The sequence below is a fragment of the Aethalodelphis obliquidens genome, unplaced genomic scaffold (assembly GCF_003676395.1).
Source record: "Aethalodelphis obliquidens isolate GAN/ISIS:26980383/991018 unplaced genomic scaffold, ASM367639v1 scaffold28, whole genome shotgun sequence".
Taxonomy (NCBI): Eukaryota; Metazoa; Chordata; class Mammalia; order Artiodactyla; family Delphinidae; genus Aethalodelphis; species Aethalodelphis obliquidens.
The window spans coordinates 5,166,015-5,181,700 of NW_020837972.1; the positions used below are offsets into that span (position 1 = coordinate 5,166,015).

At 44.5% G+C, this 15,686-nt stretch overlaps 1 protein-coding gene across 1 annotated transcript in view; it reads right to left on the bottom strand.

Moving 5' to 3' along the window:
• GRK3 (G protein-coupled receptor kinase 3) overlaps nucleotides 1-15,686 on the bottom strand; it is a 117,203-nt gene that overhangs the window by 16,140 nt on the left and 85,377 nt on the right. The window contains exons 10-13 of the mRNA XM_027124441.1: nucleotides 12,584-12,662; nucleotides 10,711-10,841; nucleotides 8,434-8,528; nucleotides 4,190-4,297 (exon numbers count right to left, since the gene is read on the bottom strand). Coding sequence (XP_026980242.1) covers nucleotides 4,190-4,297; nucleotides 8,434-8,528; nucleotides 10,711-10,841; nucleotides 12,584-12,662 — 413 coding nt within the window. The remainder of the gene's footprint in view (nucleotides 1-4,189; nucleotides 4,298-8,433; nucleotides 8,529-10,710; nucleotides 10,842-12,583; nucleotides 12,663-15,686) is intronic.

Here is a 15,686-nt window from a genome sequence, read left to right on the forward strand (position 1 = left end):
CATGTCACATCAAATGTGAGTTTTGAACCTAAGCCAATAGCTACCAAAGTATTTATAAACATTCCTGTTTTTCCTTATGGGAACCAACTCGGCAACCTCAGGCAGAGCTCAGTTCTCCCCAGACCACCACCTGGGCTCTCTCCTTGTGTCTGACAATCAATGGTGACAAGTTTAAGATCAAGGCTACTGTCACGTCAATTCTTTCCCTTCACAGAGAGCTGAACTCTAGATTGAGGATCATGACGGTGATTCCGCACATCTGCAATATGGACACCTCTCTATACACAGATGCTCTTCAGTGTCTGACAGTCAGCTGAAGTGGAAGCAGTGACCCCCACCCAACATACAGCCCTGAGCGGATGGGTCCATCACTGAGTCCAGGGATGCAAACACGTTCTCGGGCCTCGACAGCTTCCTTACATCCAGGTTCCTGTCCCCTGCACCCTGTGGGATCCTTCTAGGGTGTCACAACAGAACTAGGGGTTCAGACAAGTGTTTCAGCGGAAGCAATGGGGCACACTGGTCAGTGTGAGCAGTATCTGATCAGAGAAAACAGAAGCGAAAAAAAGACCCTTGGTGACCACTGGTCACCCTCACTGCGCAGATGTGGGGAGGAGGGGAAGAGACTTGCTCTGGAGCAGTTTCTCATCCTCAGCTGTGTGATCCTTTGTTGGAGCAGCGGGGGCCGCCCTGTGCACTGTATGACGCTTAGCGGCAACCCTGGCCTCGACCCGCTAGATGCCAAGTTGTGACAACCAAAAATGTCCCCGGGCATTGCCAAGCACTCCTGGGGTTGAGGACGAGCGCTGGGGAGTGGCTGGCATGGAGTCTGGTTCATCCCATGAGGACTGATGCCGCGGCCGCCCCATGAGAGCACCAGGATACCGGGGGACAGACTGCCTGTGAAGCCCGCACCCGGGAGGCTGCGTTGGCTGCGCTCTCCTCCCACCCCCTCCTGAGTTACCTGTTTCAGTTCCTTAGGCCCCTCGTGTCTGAGAAAAGACAGCTACTCGGGCTCCCTCTGTACAGTGTGTAAGAACTGAATAGGATGCTTCTGTACGCCTGGATGGAACCTTCTTACCCCTCGTTTAAGCTGAGGGGACGAAGGCTCCATCGCCTCCAGATCTCACCATGATGCTTTGCTCCTGAAGGGCCCTCAATAAACATCAGCTTAATATGAACCACTGATACTTTATACCCATTGACGCTGGTAGTGATATGACCATCCTCCCAATCACCTTGAATCTAAACTCCTCTCTGTCCATAGCCAAGCATCCACTGAAAAAACAAAAACCACTACGGACTGTAAGAACGATATTGTTAAGTCATTTGTGGCCTTTCTGATCCCAGTACCACAGCGCTACTCAAGCCTTTGCCTGGGTTCTCAGACATGCCTCCCACCAGCATCCTCTTACTGAAGAGCAACCCAACCTTTGCTTAAAAGATGCTTCCTTTCTCTGTCCCTCCTTTGCTTAAAAGCCCTCAGTCTCTGGGGCCTTAAGAACAAAGCCCCACCTGCACAGCATGGAATACTAGGTGGCCCCCGGCCCTGCCCCAATTTTCTCCATCTTCTCATCTTCTCACTCAGCACACCTTCCCCACGACCAACAGCTGACCCCCCCACCTCACTCACAGGTTGTTGATGGGGAAAGACCACCTGCACCTGCTCCATACCGTCCCCTCCCCGTCGTCTACTTCCGCTCCAGGTCTTCATCCTGCCATCCTGTCTGTGAGAGAACACTTCCCATACCAACTCTTATGTGAAGTTGTCAAGTCGGCCCTATGCTTCCAGGTTAGACTTGGTGATCCCATTTCTGCTCTCCCAGCACAGCCCATACAGCTCACGATTTTGTATGTGTGTGTACCTATCTACTCTCCTCCGAGTTCCTCCAGGACTGTGTGTGGCTCCCTCCCTCCCTCCCTCCCTCCCCCACAGCATCAAGCACAGGCTCTTGCATACTGCAGGTACTCAATAAATGCTCACCGAATGGTATTTAAATCACTTAAGTGAAAAATTGTTTCCCTGCTCTTTGGTTTCAGTGCTCTCTCCATTCCTGGGATTGCCTTTTGAACAGGTATTAGAAAGAATGGCAGACGATCATGCATCTTTGTAGGGAAGATTCGTCTATTCTCTTTGTTAGGCATTGGAAGGATTCTTGCCATTTTCAGGCTCAGCGGATGGTCCCAGGCAGTGACGGGGAGCTGGCTATCTGTGAGGCGGGACATGCCTTCACAGGGCAGCTCAAATGCTGAACGGACATTCTTGCGTCAAATTGAAGTCTTTTCTCTCCTGAAAATGCTCACTGTCTAGAGCTGTGCAGATGAGTATGCCTCCTTCAATGAGATGGGCCTTCCAACAGCTGGAGCCAACAGGATGGCTGCCTGAAGCACTGTACCCAGCTCTCTGAACCTGTCCATATGAGCCACGATTTCTAGCTGTCACCATTCTCATCTCTTCTTATCCACCCATCCCATCCCATCCCCATGACCATCCTCTGGATGTCTTCCTGTTGGCCAAGATTCCTCTCAATAGGGGTCACATCAAACATAATGCTTCAATCAAGCCTGATCAAGGATGTCATAAAAGAAGTACCACCTTCCAATGCAGTCCTCCAAACCTGAACCATGACCAAGTAAGACGGAACTGGCTTTATCAGCTACAAATCACACTGCTGGCATAGAGACAACGATCAAGCCAATTTTCAGATAAAATAGTGGTATATGCCAGATGATCCCTAGACTACACAGATGGACATTATCATAAACAGACAGAATAACAATATTAAACAAAAATCAATAAACAAAGCCCTAAATGCAAGACTTTGCAAGTTTCCCTGCCACATTCTACAACTGACTTTTGAATCTTGAGTTAATGCATTCAGCTTTTGCTGTTGTGCAGAGTTTTTCTTAAATCATCTCGTGACTCTCTAAGTGTGGATTCTAATCTCCGACCCCTTCTTCAGCGGAGACCTCAGTGAATGAAGATGGTGTGTCCGGATGCACTTACCACGCATGCAGGGACTCCCGCTGGCTGGAGAAACATCTCGGGTGGGAAGTGGTTTTCTCTGATTTGCTTTGCCGAAACTCTCTAATTAGGTCAGCTAGTCTGATGACATGAATTAAGGCCATCCAGGCTCCACAAACATGATAATTCAATTAAGGACCAACAGGACCTGACTCTCTGAGCAATAATACAATTTTAGTTCCCAAGTGAATGCGATGAGCAGAGAACAACTAGATTATCCAGGTCCTGGGGAAGCAGCCGGGGTGCTTGGAACCTAGTTTGGGGGGAAGACAGGGAATCCAGCCTCTTTTCAGATTGTGCTAAAGGTAATAAGAAGATGCAGCGATGCTCAATAAGGCTTTCTGAGGGAAACATGGCAAGTTTAGCAAACTACCAGGCCTGTGTGTTCATAGAAGCAACGTTACAGGGAGAACCCTGACTAGGAAATTTTAATGTAAACTACTTTTTGTATCTCTGTGAATGGAGAATAATCAAAAACATATCTTAAACAATTCAGCGCTTTGTTAAAATTGGCTAAAGACTCTTAAAATTAATGGAAATATTAACATAATTTGTAAACGTTCAATACGAGAACATATTTGGAGAGCGCTTTCATTCCATCCTTTCTGCTTGTATTTCATCGTCCCTGGTAGATTAGAACTAAGGGTCAAGTATAACAAATGAAAAACAGAGAATTACACAATTTCATTTTTGTGTTTTTTGAAACCTACAAATTCCAGCATGTTCACAGATGCACACTTTTAAAACAGATTCTCTTGGGTGTTCATCCTTTTGTGTAAAAAATGCTTTAACCTCACAAGACAGTCATGAGTAATTAATTCCAGGGAAAAGAAATTCTCCTACCCTCTTCGATTACCTACATTTAAAAATAACACTTATTCCCAAAATAAGACATCAATGGAAATATTCCAACAAAGTCTTGTTTCAGGTCTAAACGTGTTGGCATACCTTCCTGGTATGGAACAAAAATACCGAAAGCTTATGGGAAAGAAACTCTCACTTTTACGGGCAGAAAGAGCTGTGGGCATCGCCTGGATCAGTGTGTGGCTTAAAGATCACTGTGTGATCTAAAACGATATTAGCACCTAATAACATGTAAATATTTTGGATTTTGATCCAAGTGCATGCCATGGTGATGGTACTAAGAGGACGCATTTCACTCACCCTCTCAGAAGTTTGAAAAGCATACAACCCAGGGAGAACCAGTCAGCACTGCTGTCGTACGCAGTCCCTTTCTGCAGGACCTCGGGAGCCATGTACCCGTGGGTGCCCCTAGGGAGAAGAAAGGGTATGTGCGGTTATCAGTGCTTGCAGACCTTATAAAATATTCCCAGCTCATCAAGAGGTCTGAGCATCATTCATCAATGTCGGCAACTATGAACAAGGGGGAGGGGACGACAGTGCTTCCACCAAATATGATTCAGCAAACACCCAGTGGGAAAACGACCTTTCCTGTCTTCATTAGGATAGAACTGAATACAAATAAACTACCACATGAAATGAATATGAACAGTGCGCGCACTCCACGGTCTCGGAGGTGAAATGTGAATCTCGGGAGTCCTTCCTCACTACAGCCAGGAGGAGCCAAGGGCAGGCCCGTTTGAGGGCTCTCCTGAGGAGATGTGTGGGGCCGGGGAAGGGAGCGGGGGGAGGGGGTGGTGAACAGTGACCACACCGTAGCACTAGAGACCTGGAAGGGATGGGCACGGGCGTCCCCTTGTGGCGCCACCCTCCCGTGCTGAGGACCAGGGCTCGCACACATGCCCATCGTATCTCCCACCCTTCCACGGTCACGATGGTCTCCAAGGCAGGGCGGGCGTCGGGGGACAAGCCGACAGGTACGGAGACGGAGAAATCACGTATCCGGTTTAAAGAGCTGCTGACAGCCCAAAGGACTCAGCCAAGCAAATGTGCAGGCGACTTGCAGGAAGCTGAGAAAAATCACCTGGGAGGACAACCATTTATATATAATATGTGTCATCTGCGACTCAAAGTCCTTTCCCATTCTGCGACTCCCCACCCCTCCTTAAAGATCTGAGCACCCACTGTTCCAAGCGTGCAAGAGAGGGCTCGTGGGGAACTTTCAAAGACGTGGCCTGAAAGGGCCCCGAAAAAGCCTTTAACTGTAGCTCTGTTCCCATCCTCCATTGATTTTCTTCACTGATAGAATGGGTGATAAAATGACACCTTCATCCCACAGGGGTGCCGTGAGGATCACACGTATGTAATGGGCTTAGGGTAGTGCTGGCTCTTAAAAAGAACTCAACTTACGTTAGGGATTTTATTCTCTATCCTTATGTTATTATAATCCTTTTTAACTTATGCTCGGAAACAGTGAGAATCTGCTCCGAGAAGTGATCCTGGCTCAGCACTGGGCCCGATACCCTCTCTGCCTCCGAGTTCTATCTTGAAAGACTTTTCTCCAACAGTGAAAACGGGCACTGGTCCATCCCTCAGCAAAGCTCCGCCATCCAGAAACCAAAGTCTGACAGCGTGAGGGCAGCAAGCCACGCTGTGAGAGTCAGAGATTTCCTCAAGGGGCCTCCAAGCCATTTTCTGGGGAGCTTTAACTTTGCTGTTGCTGGGAAAACCTCTGTGGTGACCTTTTTAACCTGCGATTCTCGGGATCAAAACCCAGTTCTGGGATGGGAAGATCTCAACGAGGATAAATGCATGGGGTTAACGCAGATCACGTCTCTGAGTGGACGCTGGACACAGCAGAGCGCTGGCCCTGCCCACCTCCACGGTTTTCAGCTCCTGCCTACACGGCAGCACCTAGCGCTCCCTGCCGCTTCCCACTGACGATCTGTGCTGTTCATGCTGAAAGAACACTTGAGCGTTTGAAGACATGGTGACAGGGGACTGAGCTTTGTGGTCCTGGATGAAATAAGCTGGGACTCGATGAGTCACTGACGATCTGTTTCGTTCCAAAAACAAAGTGTTTCTGTGTCATTTGGTGGCTGCTCCGTGGTTCACTTTCAGTTTGTCAGAATTTGATTCCATCATTAGAGGGACTGAGTCTAAACCTAGCTGGAGAACCACAACCCTGCTGTGCAGACGGGCCAGCGTCTGACGAAGTCCTGGCATCATACCTACGGCTTTGAGAAGACCAGAGAAGCCCAGTCTAGGGTGAAATTCTGGCCACAAATCTTTAGTCTCGTACCAAGTCGATCCTCTCAAAGCCTCACGGGGTTCAGACAGAGTGTAAGGAACACAAGCTTTCGAGTCGGACAGAACTGGATCTTAAGTCTAGCCCCACGATGTGCCAGGCATGTGACTCTGTTCAAGTTCCTTAGTTTCTCTGAACCTCAGTTTCCATCCCATAGAAGTAGATGATTATAACCCATGCCCTGTGGGTCCTCTGTGAAGATAACAACATATTCAGAGCAGCCGGCCACACATGCCTGGGACAGCCGACGTTCAACTCATGGCAAGAGTGCTGTCCCTCAGACCAGTCACTTCCTGGACAGCCCCCGGGCTGCTGGTTCCAGGAGGTCAGGGAGCTCTTCTGCCTCAGTCCCCGCTGCATCGCCAGCACCTGGCACACAGCCAATGTGAAGTAAATACTTATTACACGAAGGAGTTGACTTCACCCTCACAAGTGTCACGTGAAGTAAGCAGCATTGTTACTACCTCTTTATAGAGGAGAAGAATGAGGCTGGTGCCACGTGGGAGGAGGATTCAAACCCACATCTGCTGACTCAGAAGCCTTTGCTCTCAGCCATGATATGCCTCCTCTACTCAAAAATACAAAATTTTGTTGTGCGTTTATCCTTTTTAAGTTGTGGCCTCACTATCATCGTTTAAACATGAAAATCAACCTTCCCGATCCCATCCCTTTACAGATGCTGTTCAGCTATGGAGAAAAGCCCGTCTTTCAGAGCTGACATGTGAATTACACTAAGAAGAGGGGGAGGTCCTATAAGGGAATAAGTAGCTCTGCATCTGAAAGTTAATTCCTTTGGGAGATGAACTCTTCTGAGCTCTCGGATTCATATTCAGTTGTGACTATACTAAATTGAAGAAATTAGCATACCAAATAGCCGTGGCATTAAAAATTCAAATGATTCTCTTAAAAATGTCTGATGAACTCCCTGGGAGAGGCTTATACAACCCCAGGTTCTGGCCTCATAATTGTCAAGTGCTGGCAAAATGCTAAGGCTTTTATCACCATATCCCAGATTCTGTAGGAAGAGAGAAACATGGTTACAGAAACGGTGCTAATCGCTATTAACATCTGATCAGGGCTTTAAATGGCAATTCTGATTTAACGTAGCCCCTCATAAAGTACTGCAGTTTTAGAACCACTTTATTTTTAGTCACACACACACACACACACGAACAGGATTTATAGTTTATTTTCTGCACGGATGCATGAAATGAGACTCCTGAGAGTTACTTCAAGACCACTCAACACAGTAATGATGCACAATGAAATGGACTTTTAAGAGCTTCACTGCTAAGACTGATATATCGAAAAAGAAAAATCAAGCAAAAGTCACCTGTTTTTCCACAAACTGCACATACTGTCCACATCTTCCACCCAGATAAACTGATACTAAAGAAATAGGAATAAAAACCAGTACGTATTCCGTTCTGCTTCTCCTGAGCCCCGGGGCATCTACTTCACACTCCTGTTGTCATTTTAACAATCTCAGGTTCAGGGAAGTCCTTGGGCCAGTGTCAACGCTTGCAGAACAAGCATGGCCACTGCTGGAAGCAGCTTAGGGTCCCCTGAGAGGGGACAGGTGCTGGCCGACGGCCAGGGCGTCAGGGAGCTTCCTCTGCATGGTTGTGTAGAGGACGAATGTAATATTCAGATCTAACAATATGACCTGCATTAAAAGCTTGAACTGCAAGGAGATGATTTTTTAAATTAAAAAAAGAACTAATTTCTTTTTAGCAAAAAAACCCCAAACTTTTGAAAAAGAAGGAAAAAGTAGATGGAGAGAGAAACCTGACCTCTGGGCCTTCCTTGGAAAGTTCTATGCAATTGCCTGTGCACCTTCTTTGGCATATAAGCTTTCAGGGGTCTATTACTACCTCTACCCTATAGATAAAGAGACTGAGGGTCAAGCAGGTGAGCTGACTGCCTCAGGGTCACACAGTCAGCACGGATTTGGGTCTGCTGCTGAGGCCCCTATCTTTCCCTTAGACCACCCTGCCCCCGGGCAGCTACACTGTGGGTCCCTGCACGTTCCCCCAAATGGTGACAGCGAGCACACCACCACCCTTATCTCCTCTTCCACAGCCTGGGATACGGGACCTTCCCCTGACCCGGCACTGCCACATGCTGAAAATCGCTATTGGCAAGAAAAAAATGGGGGAACAAATGACCACGTCGGGGTCTGAGTGAATAGGCAAGTTGAGTTAGGAAACGACAGTGACAGAGGTGCTATACTACTCACACACTCGCGTGCGGCTTCTTTTTGGAAAAATCGCAGGCAAGACCAAGGTCTGATATCCTAACGTGTCCGTGTTCATCCAAGAGGATATTTGCGGGCTAAAACGAAAGAGAAGGTGATCTTCAAGAGTCCCCAGGATGCCCCAGGGGCTAATTTCTAAAACTATTGGCGCTTGATATCTCATTATTTTATCACAGTTCATTCCTACACATGAATCCTAGCATTAATATATCATCACATCCAAATGGGGCACGATACTGACAATGACATGTTTCGTGTTAATTTCAGCAGGAAAGTGGTAATGACAGATGGGAAGGATTCTACTCATTTGATGATGGAACACAGGGCAGGTAAGACTGGAGGGTTACAACCACAGTCTATGGGAGTTAAAGTATTTCTTTTTCACAGCAAGAAGTGCAATCCAGCCAGAATGGTGAGTCTCTCCACGAAGCGAGTGAGTCCACAGGCTCCTTGGCCTCTGGAACTACTAGGACTTCAGAGAATGAAGCCACGAAGCACAGCACAGAAAGGAATCTTGTAAGAATATACAAATAGTGACCAAAGAAATCAAAATATTCCACGGTGCCACATTAATCCCGATAAATGTCATTTCTGTTTATTAGTACAGAGTCAACAGAGGGCCCTACCAAATGACCAAATACGATTTTGACCACAACTCTGATGAGATGTATCCATTAAGATTAGATTTACTCAGCATAATCGTGGAAAACAAAGCTCCTCTCCCTAATACACACTGAATTACAGTCATCTTGATATTTTTCTGCTGGAGATCAGCTATTGATTTGATTGAAATAAAAATAATGGCATGCCATTATAAACCTGAAGCGTGAATAGTCACGAATGACTAGAATTAAGTCTGAATAGAAATTACATAATACCATTGACTACTAAATAGCTTAGAAGACAAAAATACTGCATCAAGATGACTAGAAACCAGTTATAGATTTAAATTAAAATGTATTACAATGGCGCTCCATGGGCCTTCGGCGTGTATTTTATTCTTCTGCAAAACTCACCATGAGGAAATAGAAGGTCATGTGCCAACCAGTGTCTAATTATTTCTAATGTGATGAAAATACTCCTTTTCTTCTTTATGTTCATATGAAGAAGGCTAAGGGAGTAATTCTTTAACCTTGCAGGAGGCTTTAGAAGTTACAAAGTCCCTTGTGAAAAACATAATATGCCCAACACTAAAATACACCATTTTAGATTCTTAGGAGGTAACCTTTAAAAGCTAATCAAAACACGTGAGCAAAGGAACATCATGTGTACATTTTAGCTGGTTAACCTGGGTTCAGGTTAAGAAGGAAGCAGAGAGGAGGCAAACCCACTCTCCTCCCAACCTCCTTGGGAAGTTGCCATGGCTATCATTTTTCTTCTCACCATTATTTACACCTTTATATATCTGCGCGATCATTTCTATATAGTTTGTCAAGGTCCCATTTATCTCCTCCCCCATCTTCATGCGGCTGGCTAGACGAATAGCACCGCGGATGTACCAAGCAAACTCCCAACTCCCTCCTTAACGCAGAACCTGGGACCAAGCATCATGGTCTGGAATGGAAAAACTCAGAACGCACTTATTTCCTTTTTTTCAAGTCCAGTAAGATTTTAAAGAGAACCACAGTGAAGAAGCCCAAGCATGCAAGACTGGGGCTATGTAGTTCAGGGATTTGAAAATCCGTTAGTGATTTTTTAAGGCAAATTCAAAACAATCTGAGGCTCAGAGAGTGCCCTTTGGGGGAAATTCTCCACGCTGTCAGCCACTCTGCCCTGACCGGATCAGGCTTGCCTCAAATGAGTTATAACTCAGCCCTTCGACGTGTTAGTTCACAGGTAGATACTTCCCGTAAGACATATATGTTCTCTGCTAGTTCACCTTTGTACACCTCCTGGTCTCACACTAGGCCAGAGCCAGTTGCTTAGTGAACATTAATGGAATTACAATCAATTGTAAAATGGGCAACAACAAAACACCCCTACCCTGCTTTTCACTAATTAACCAATTAAAGTTTTTGAGTTGGCATATGTGCTGCACCAGGCACGGAGATAAAAGGGACAAGTAGGATGGAGTCCTTAGAACAGAGTTCAGAGTTCGGAGGAGACCGACATCACAAAGGTGATGCCTTTATCGGGGCTGAGACGAGGAAAATGACAGGATACCATGAAAGAGGTGGAAACGCCTGTTAGACCACAACTGCAATACAACACCTATTGCACAGGTCTGGTAAACGGAAGGAGTCTGTCCAATGGCCTTACCTTCAAATCTCTGTAAACGACAAACCGATTGTGCATGTGTTCCAGCCCCAGGATGACTTCTGTGGCGTAAAACCGCATCTCCTTCTCAGAAAACACCCCGTGCTGTGAAAGGTGATAGTGCAAGTCGCCCCCTGGAATCAGAGACGTGGAATTTAAATTCAGTGCATTAATTTCAAGGGAACAAAAACCACTGTCATCCTGCATAGTTATGATACAGTCGAAAAAGGTAAACTATGCTTCTGCTTTGTCTCTCTCTCTCTCTCTCTCTCTCTCTCTCTATATATATATATATATATATATGTATGTCATTGATTTCTGTAATTTGACCAAATGCTTTAAAAATTCTAGAGAAAACTAAAACATTGAGAAGACTTAGATGTGACAATGGCCAGGACGATATGAAACAAAGCCACCGTTCTCTGACAGGTATCACAGCTCCCAGATGTACCATCAAGGGGGAGGGAGGATTAGCTAATCTGCTTTGATTACTTGCGTTCTGGCTAATAACTGAATCAACCCATGTAGTGATCCAGTAGGTGGCTTAGCAACTCATTCTGTGGACAATAAATAGTAAGGAAACAAAACAAACACATTGATCATATTGATAGATATATGAGAAAGCAAATACAGCGAAATTTTAACTGGTAAAACCCAGGTGGTGTGTATTTGGGTGTCCCCAGTAAAATTCTTGCAATTTTGCCATATGTTTAGTTTTCATAATAAAATGTTGGAAAAGGTAAATCATCATCTGGCCTCAAGTTACAGAGACACAGAAGGCCACAAACAGGGGAAGGGAACGTTCTTATGAAGTATAAAAGAAGAGCCTCAACTGATCTACAGAAGTTCATGTGTGTCCAACTTTATTGCCCTTGATTTTATAAGTACCTTCCTGTTCACACACACATATTCCTGTATAACCACTACCAGATCAAGGTGTAGAAGATTTCCAGCATTGCTGAAGGCTTCCCATGCCCATCCCAGGCAGTATATCAGCTCACAGCCCCTAATTAAAGCCAGTCGGACTCTATTGTAACCTCTCCCCCCATAAATTAGTTTTGCCAGTTCTGATGGTCACATAAATAGACTCACACAGGGGACATGCTGCTGTGTCCGGCTGTGTCTGCTCATTATAATGTGTGTGGAAATTCCTTCACGCTGTTGGGTAGGTCTGATTTTAAATCAAACACTCAAAATGTAATGAACCTTCAAGTGAATTTCAAAAAAGGTATTTCATTTGTCGAACTGTACATCTTAATTTCAGCTCTCGTTACTAAAAATGCTTTGAGCATATATCATGTCACTTTCTAGTATTAAAAAACTACTTTTCTAGCTAAAACTCTTTCATCATTCTCTGGGTCATCAGTCACAGTTTAAAAGATCAAGGTACAGTGGAACTGGGCTAACGCATAGAAGACTGGGCTAAAATCTGTCCTGGCTCAAAGTCAGTCCTTCAAAGTTGGTTTTTAAATACATTTCTATCTTCAGCCTATGTATCTTTAGGAGGCATTTCATTCCTAAAAGTTGAGGGCCAGGAACACGCAAACTAAACATCCAGGCCAGTTGCATTCCAGAAAATCAAGTTTCACTGTATTTTAACTATTTTATGAAAATCTTTTCTAGAAAATGCAACTTCCTGGGGAGAGACTGGGAGGGCCAGAGGGCAATGGCAGTCAACATTTTTAAATGAAGTTGAACTGAAAATTGAAGAATAAAAGGTTTCCTTAAACTCCAGGAGGAATTTAGTTACCTGAAAGACCCAAATGGCCAGTCTGTCGGGAGCAAGGCAGGCTAAGATAAAACATCATGAAAACACAAACAAACAACACCATGGCAAAGTCTTGCAGTGTATTGAGACTTCCCAAGGCTTGCTCACCGTTCATCAGATCCAAGATGAAGCAGAGTTTATCTGGCGTATGGAAGGCATAGGTCATACAGACAATGAAAGGACAATCCTGGAGTGAAAAATATATATATAAGAAAAGCAAAAGCTGCCCTGGAAAGCGCATCTACTGCCAAACACCATCTACACTTTTTTTTTAATCCACGCCACTGCCCCGTGCATGAAACACAGACACCTACCTGGTAAGTTTAACAGACCCAGGAAAGTGGGTCTGGTTCCGTGGAAAAATGCACAGAGACACAACACTGCTAATTAGAGATGAACTCAAAGGTGCTCTGTCACTCTGATTCAATCATGACTCCTCTATCTACATCTTCAAAAGACTCAGATTCTACAGAAAAATATTACTGCCTTACTAGTCTTTCTTTTGGTCTACATGTCAGTTCTGGCTAGTCAAGTATCCATTTCAATCTCTGATTCTGACGTTGGAAGAACCATACCATGGGGGGAAATGTTATCTATAATTACTGTTTTGAAGCACTGAGAATAAAAATGAAATTAAATTAGCTTTTGAAAGTGGAAAAATGTACCAGAGCCGAGGACAGAAAAACTCAATTGTAAAGATGCCAATTTTCCCTCAGATTAATCTCTAGATTCCATGCACTCTTAATTAAAATGAAAATTGACAAACTAATCCCAAAATTTATATGGAAATGTAAACGGCCAAGAAAAGTTCAGATACACTCGAAGAAAAATAAAGCTGGAAAACTCATAGTGCTAGATATCAAGACTTATGGTAAAGCAACAGTAATTTGGTATGGAACTAGCCCAAGGACAGACAAATCGACCGGTAGAACAGAACAGAATCCTGAAGTAGACCCACATGTAAATGCTCATTCGACTTGTAATAAAGTGACCCAGCAGGGTGGGGGGAAAGCATGGCCTTTTCAATCAGTGGTGCCGGAGCAACAGGCTATCTGTACAATCAGCTGTGGACATTCACCCCTACCTCACACCACACACTAACTTCAACCCCAGGTGGATATAGACCTCAAGGTAAAACAATAAAGCTTCTAGGACAAAACCAAAGAGAACAACTTCAGGACCTTAGGGTGAAGTAAAGAATTCTTAAACAGGCCACAAAAAGCACTAACAATAAAAATATTGGTAAGCTAAACTAAAATAAAAGTAAGAACTTCTGTTCTTCAGAAGACACCAGTAAGAGAGTAAAAAGGTGAGTCACAGAATGGTAGAAGATATTTGCAATCCATATATATCTTGAATATATAAAGAACTCTCAACAATCAATAAAGAAAAAGCAAACAACCCAGTAGAAAAATGGCAAAAGAGAAACAACAACAACAATAAAAATAATAATGTAGGCACTTCACACAAGAGAGTATCAAACGGCCCGCAAGCCTATAAACAGATGCTAGGCCTCAGTTTTCCCTAAAGAAACGCAAATTGAAAATCACAATGTGTCATCACTAAAACCCATGAGAATGGCTAACGTTAAATAGACTGACAATGCCAAGTGTTGCAAAGGTATGGAGTTAATGGAACTTCCAGTATGGCGCTGGGAAGGCAGAATGGTACTACCACTTTCACAAGATGTTCAGTGGGATCTGCTAAAGTTGATCACTACCTGCAAAGCCTATGAGCCAGCATTTCTACCCCGGGGTATTTACCCAACAGCAATCTGGATTCATGTGCACCAAGGACATGAGAATGGTCCTCATGGCACTATTCAAAATAGCCCCAAACCAGGAAATAACCCCAATGTCTACCAACAGGAGGATGGATACACGAATTGTGGCACATTTATATGACGGAATACTATAGAACAGGGGCCACCAAACATTTTCTGCAAAGGGCTGGACAGTAAATATTTTAAGCTTTGCAGGCTTCATCCAGTCTCTATCACATATTCTTCTTTGTTTCTTTTCTTTACAATGCTTTAAAAAGGAAAAAACCATTCTTAGTTCATGGGCTGTGAACACAAGCCAGATTTGGTCCCTGGGCCACACACATAGCCTGGTGACCCCTGCTATTTAGCTACAGAAGGCGCTGTTGCTAAGAGCAACGACTCAGATGCATCTCGCAAGCAACACTGAGTGAGAGAAGCCAGACACAAAAAGAGTACATTTATATGAAGTTTCAACACGGGCAAAGGTAAATTACGGTTTTAGACATCTGGGTAGTAGTTAGCTTGGGCGTGGGGTGAGTGGCTGGGAGGGACACAGGGAGACTTCTGGAACACCGGTAACTTTTTATCTCTTGACATGGGTGCTGGATACACACACGTGTTCCCTGGTGAGAATCCATCAGTGCCCCACTAGATCTAGAACTAGGTCCACTGAGATAAATATACAGTGTACACTTGCCATTCAACTGATTCAGATAACAAATGGCATGAAATATCTATAACCACTTTCTTAACAGAAGCAAAGAATTATTAAATTCCACAGAAAGTATTCAAATTTTAATGGAATAATCTGAAACAGAATTCACATTGTTCATACCTGTCGATTAAGGGCATACAGATAAATCTGTCTTAACACATTCCTATGTGCTCAAGATTCATGAACTTGAACTCAATTTCCACAAATCTTCTGGAGGAAGTTACTCCAGAATGAATGACAAAATTCATTTTGTGGTTACCTAGTTTTCCTTAGAGGTCTGTTGAGAGGTGTTAGTGTTTACTAATGTTAAGATATATTTTGCGTTAAATAGGTAAAATAAGGGTGTTACCCTTTATCTGTTAAAAGCCATGTGGTTCTCGGTGGGTGGGGACCCTCCTACTTGCGATCCCACCGGTGTTTCACCAGACCTTTCCACAGTCTGCTGGCGATGGCTCATTCTGCTCCAAATATCATGCTTCTTCCTTAATGGGGTTCCCCACATACTCTGGTTCCCGATCTGGTGAACAATTCATCTCTAGAGCAGAGAAGCGGGTGGACCAGGAACTTAGTAAAGCCCGGGTCTTTCCCAGCTTGAGAGAGCAACTCCACTCACTTCACCCAGAGGACAAATAGAGCCCGGGAAGGGGGGTATTTCTGAACATGACGGTGTATGATCATTCTAACGACAGCCCTGAGAACACTGCAAAAGGTCAAAGTATAGTTAAGATGCTACG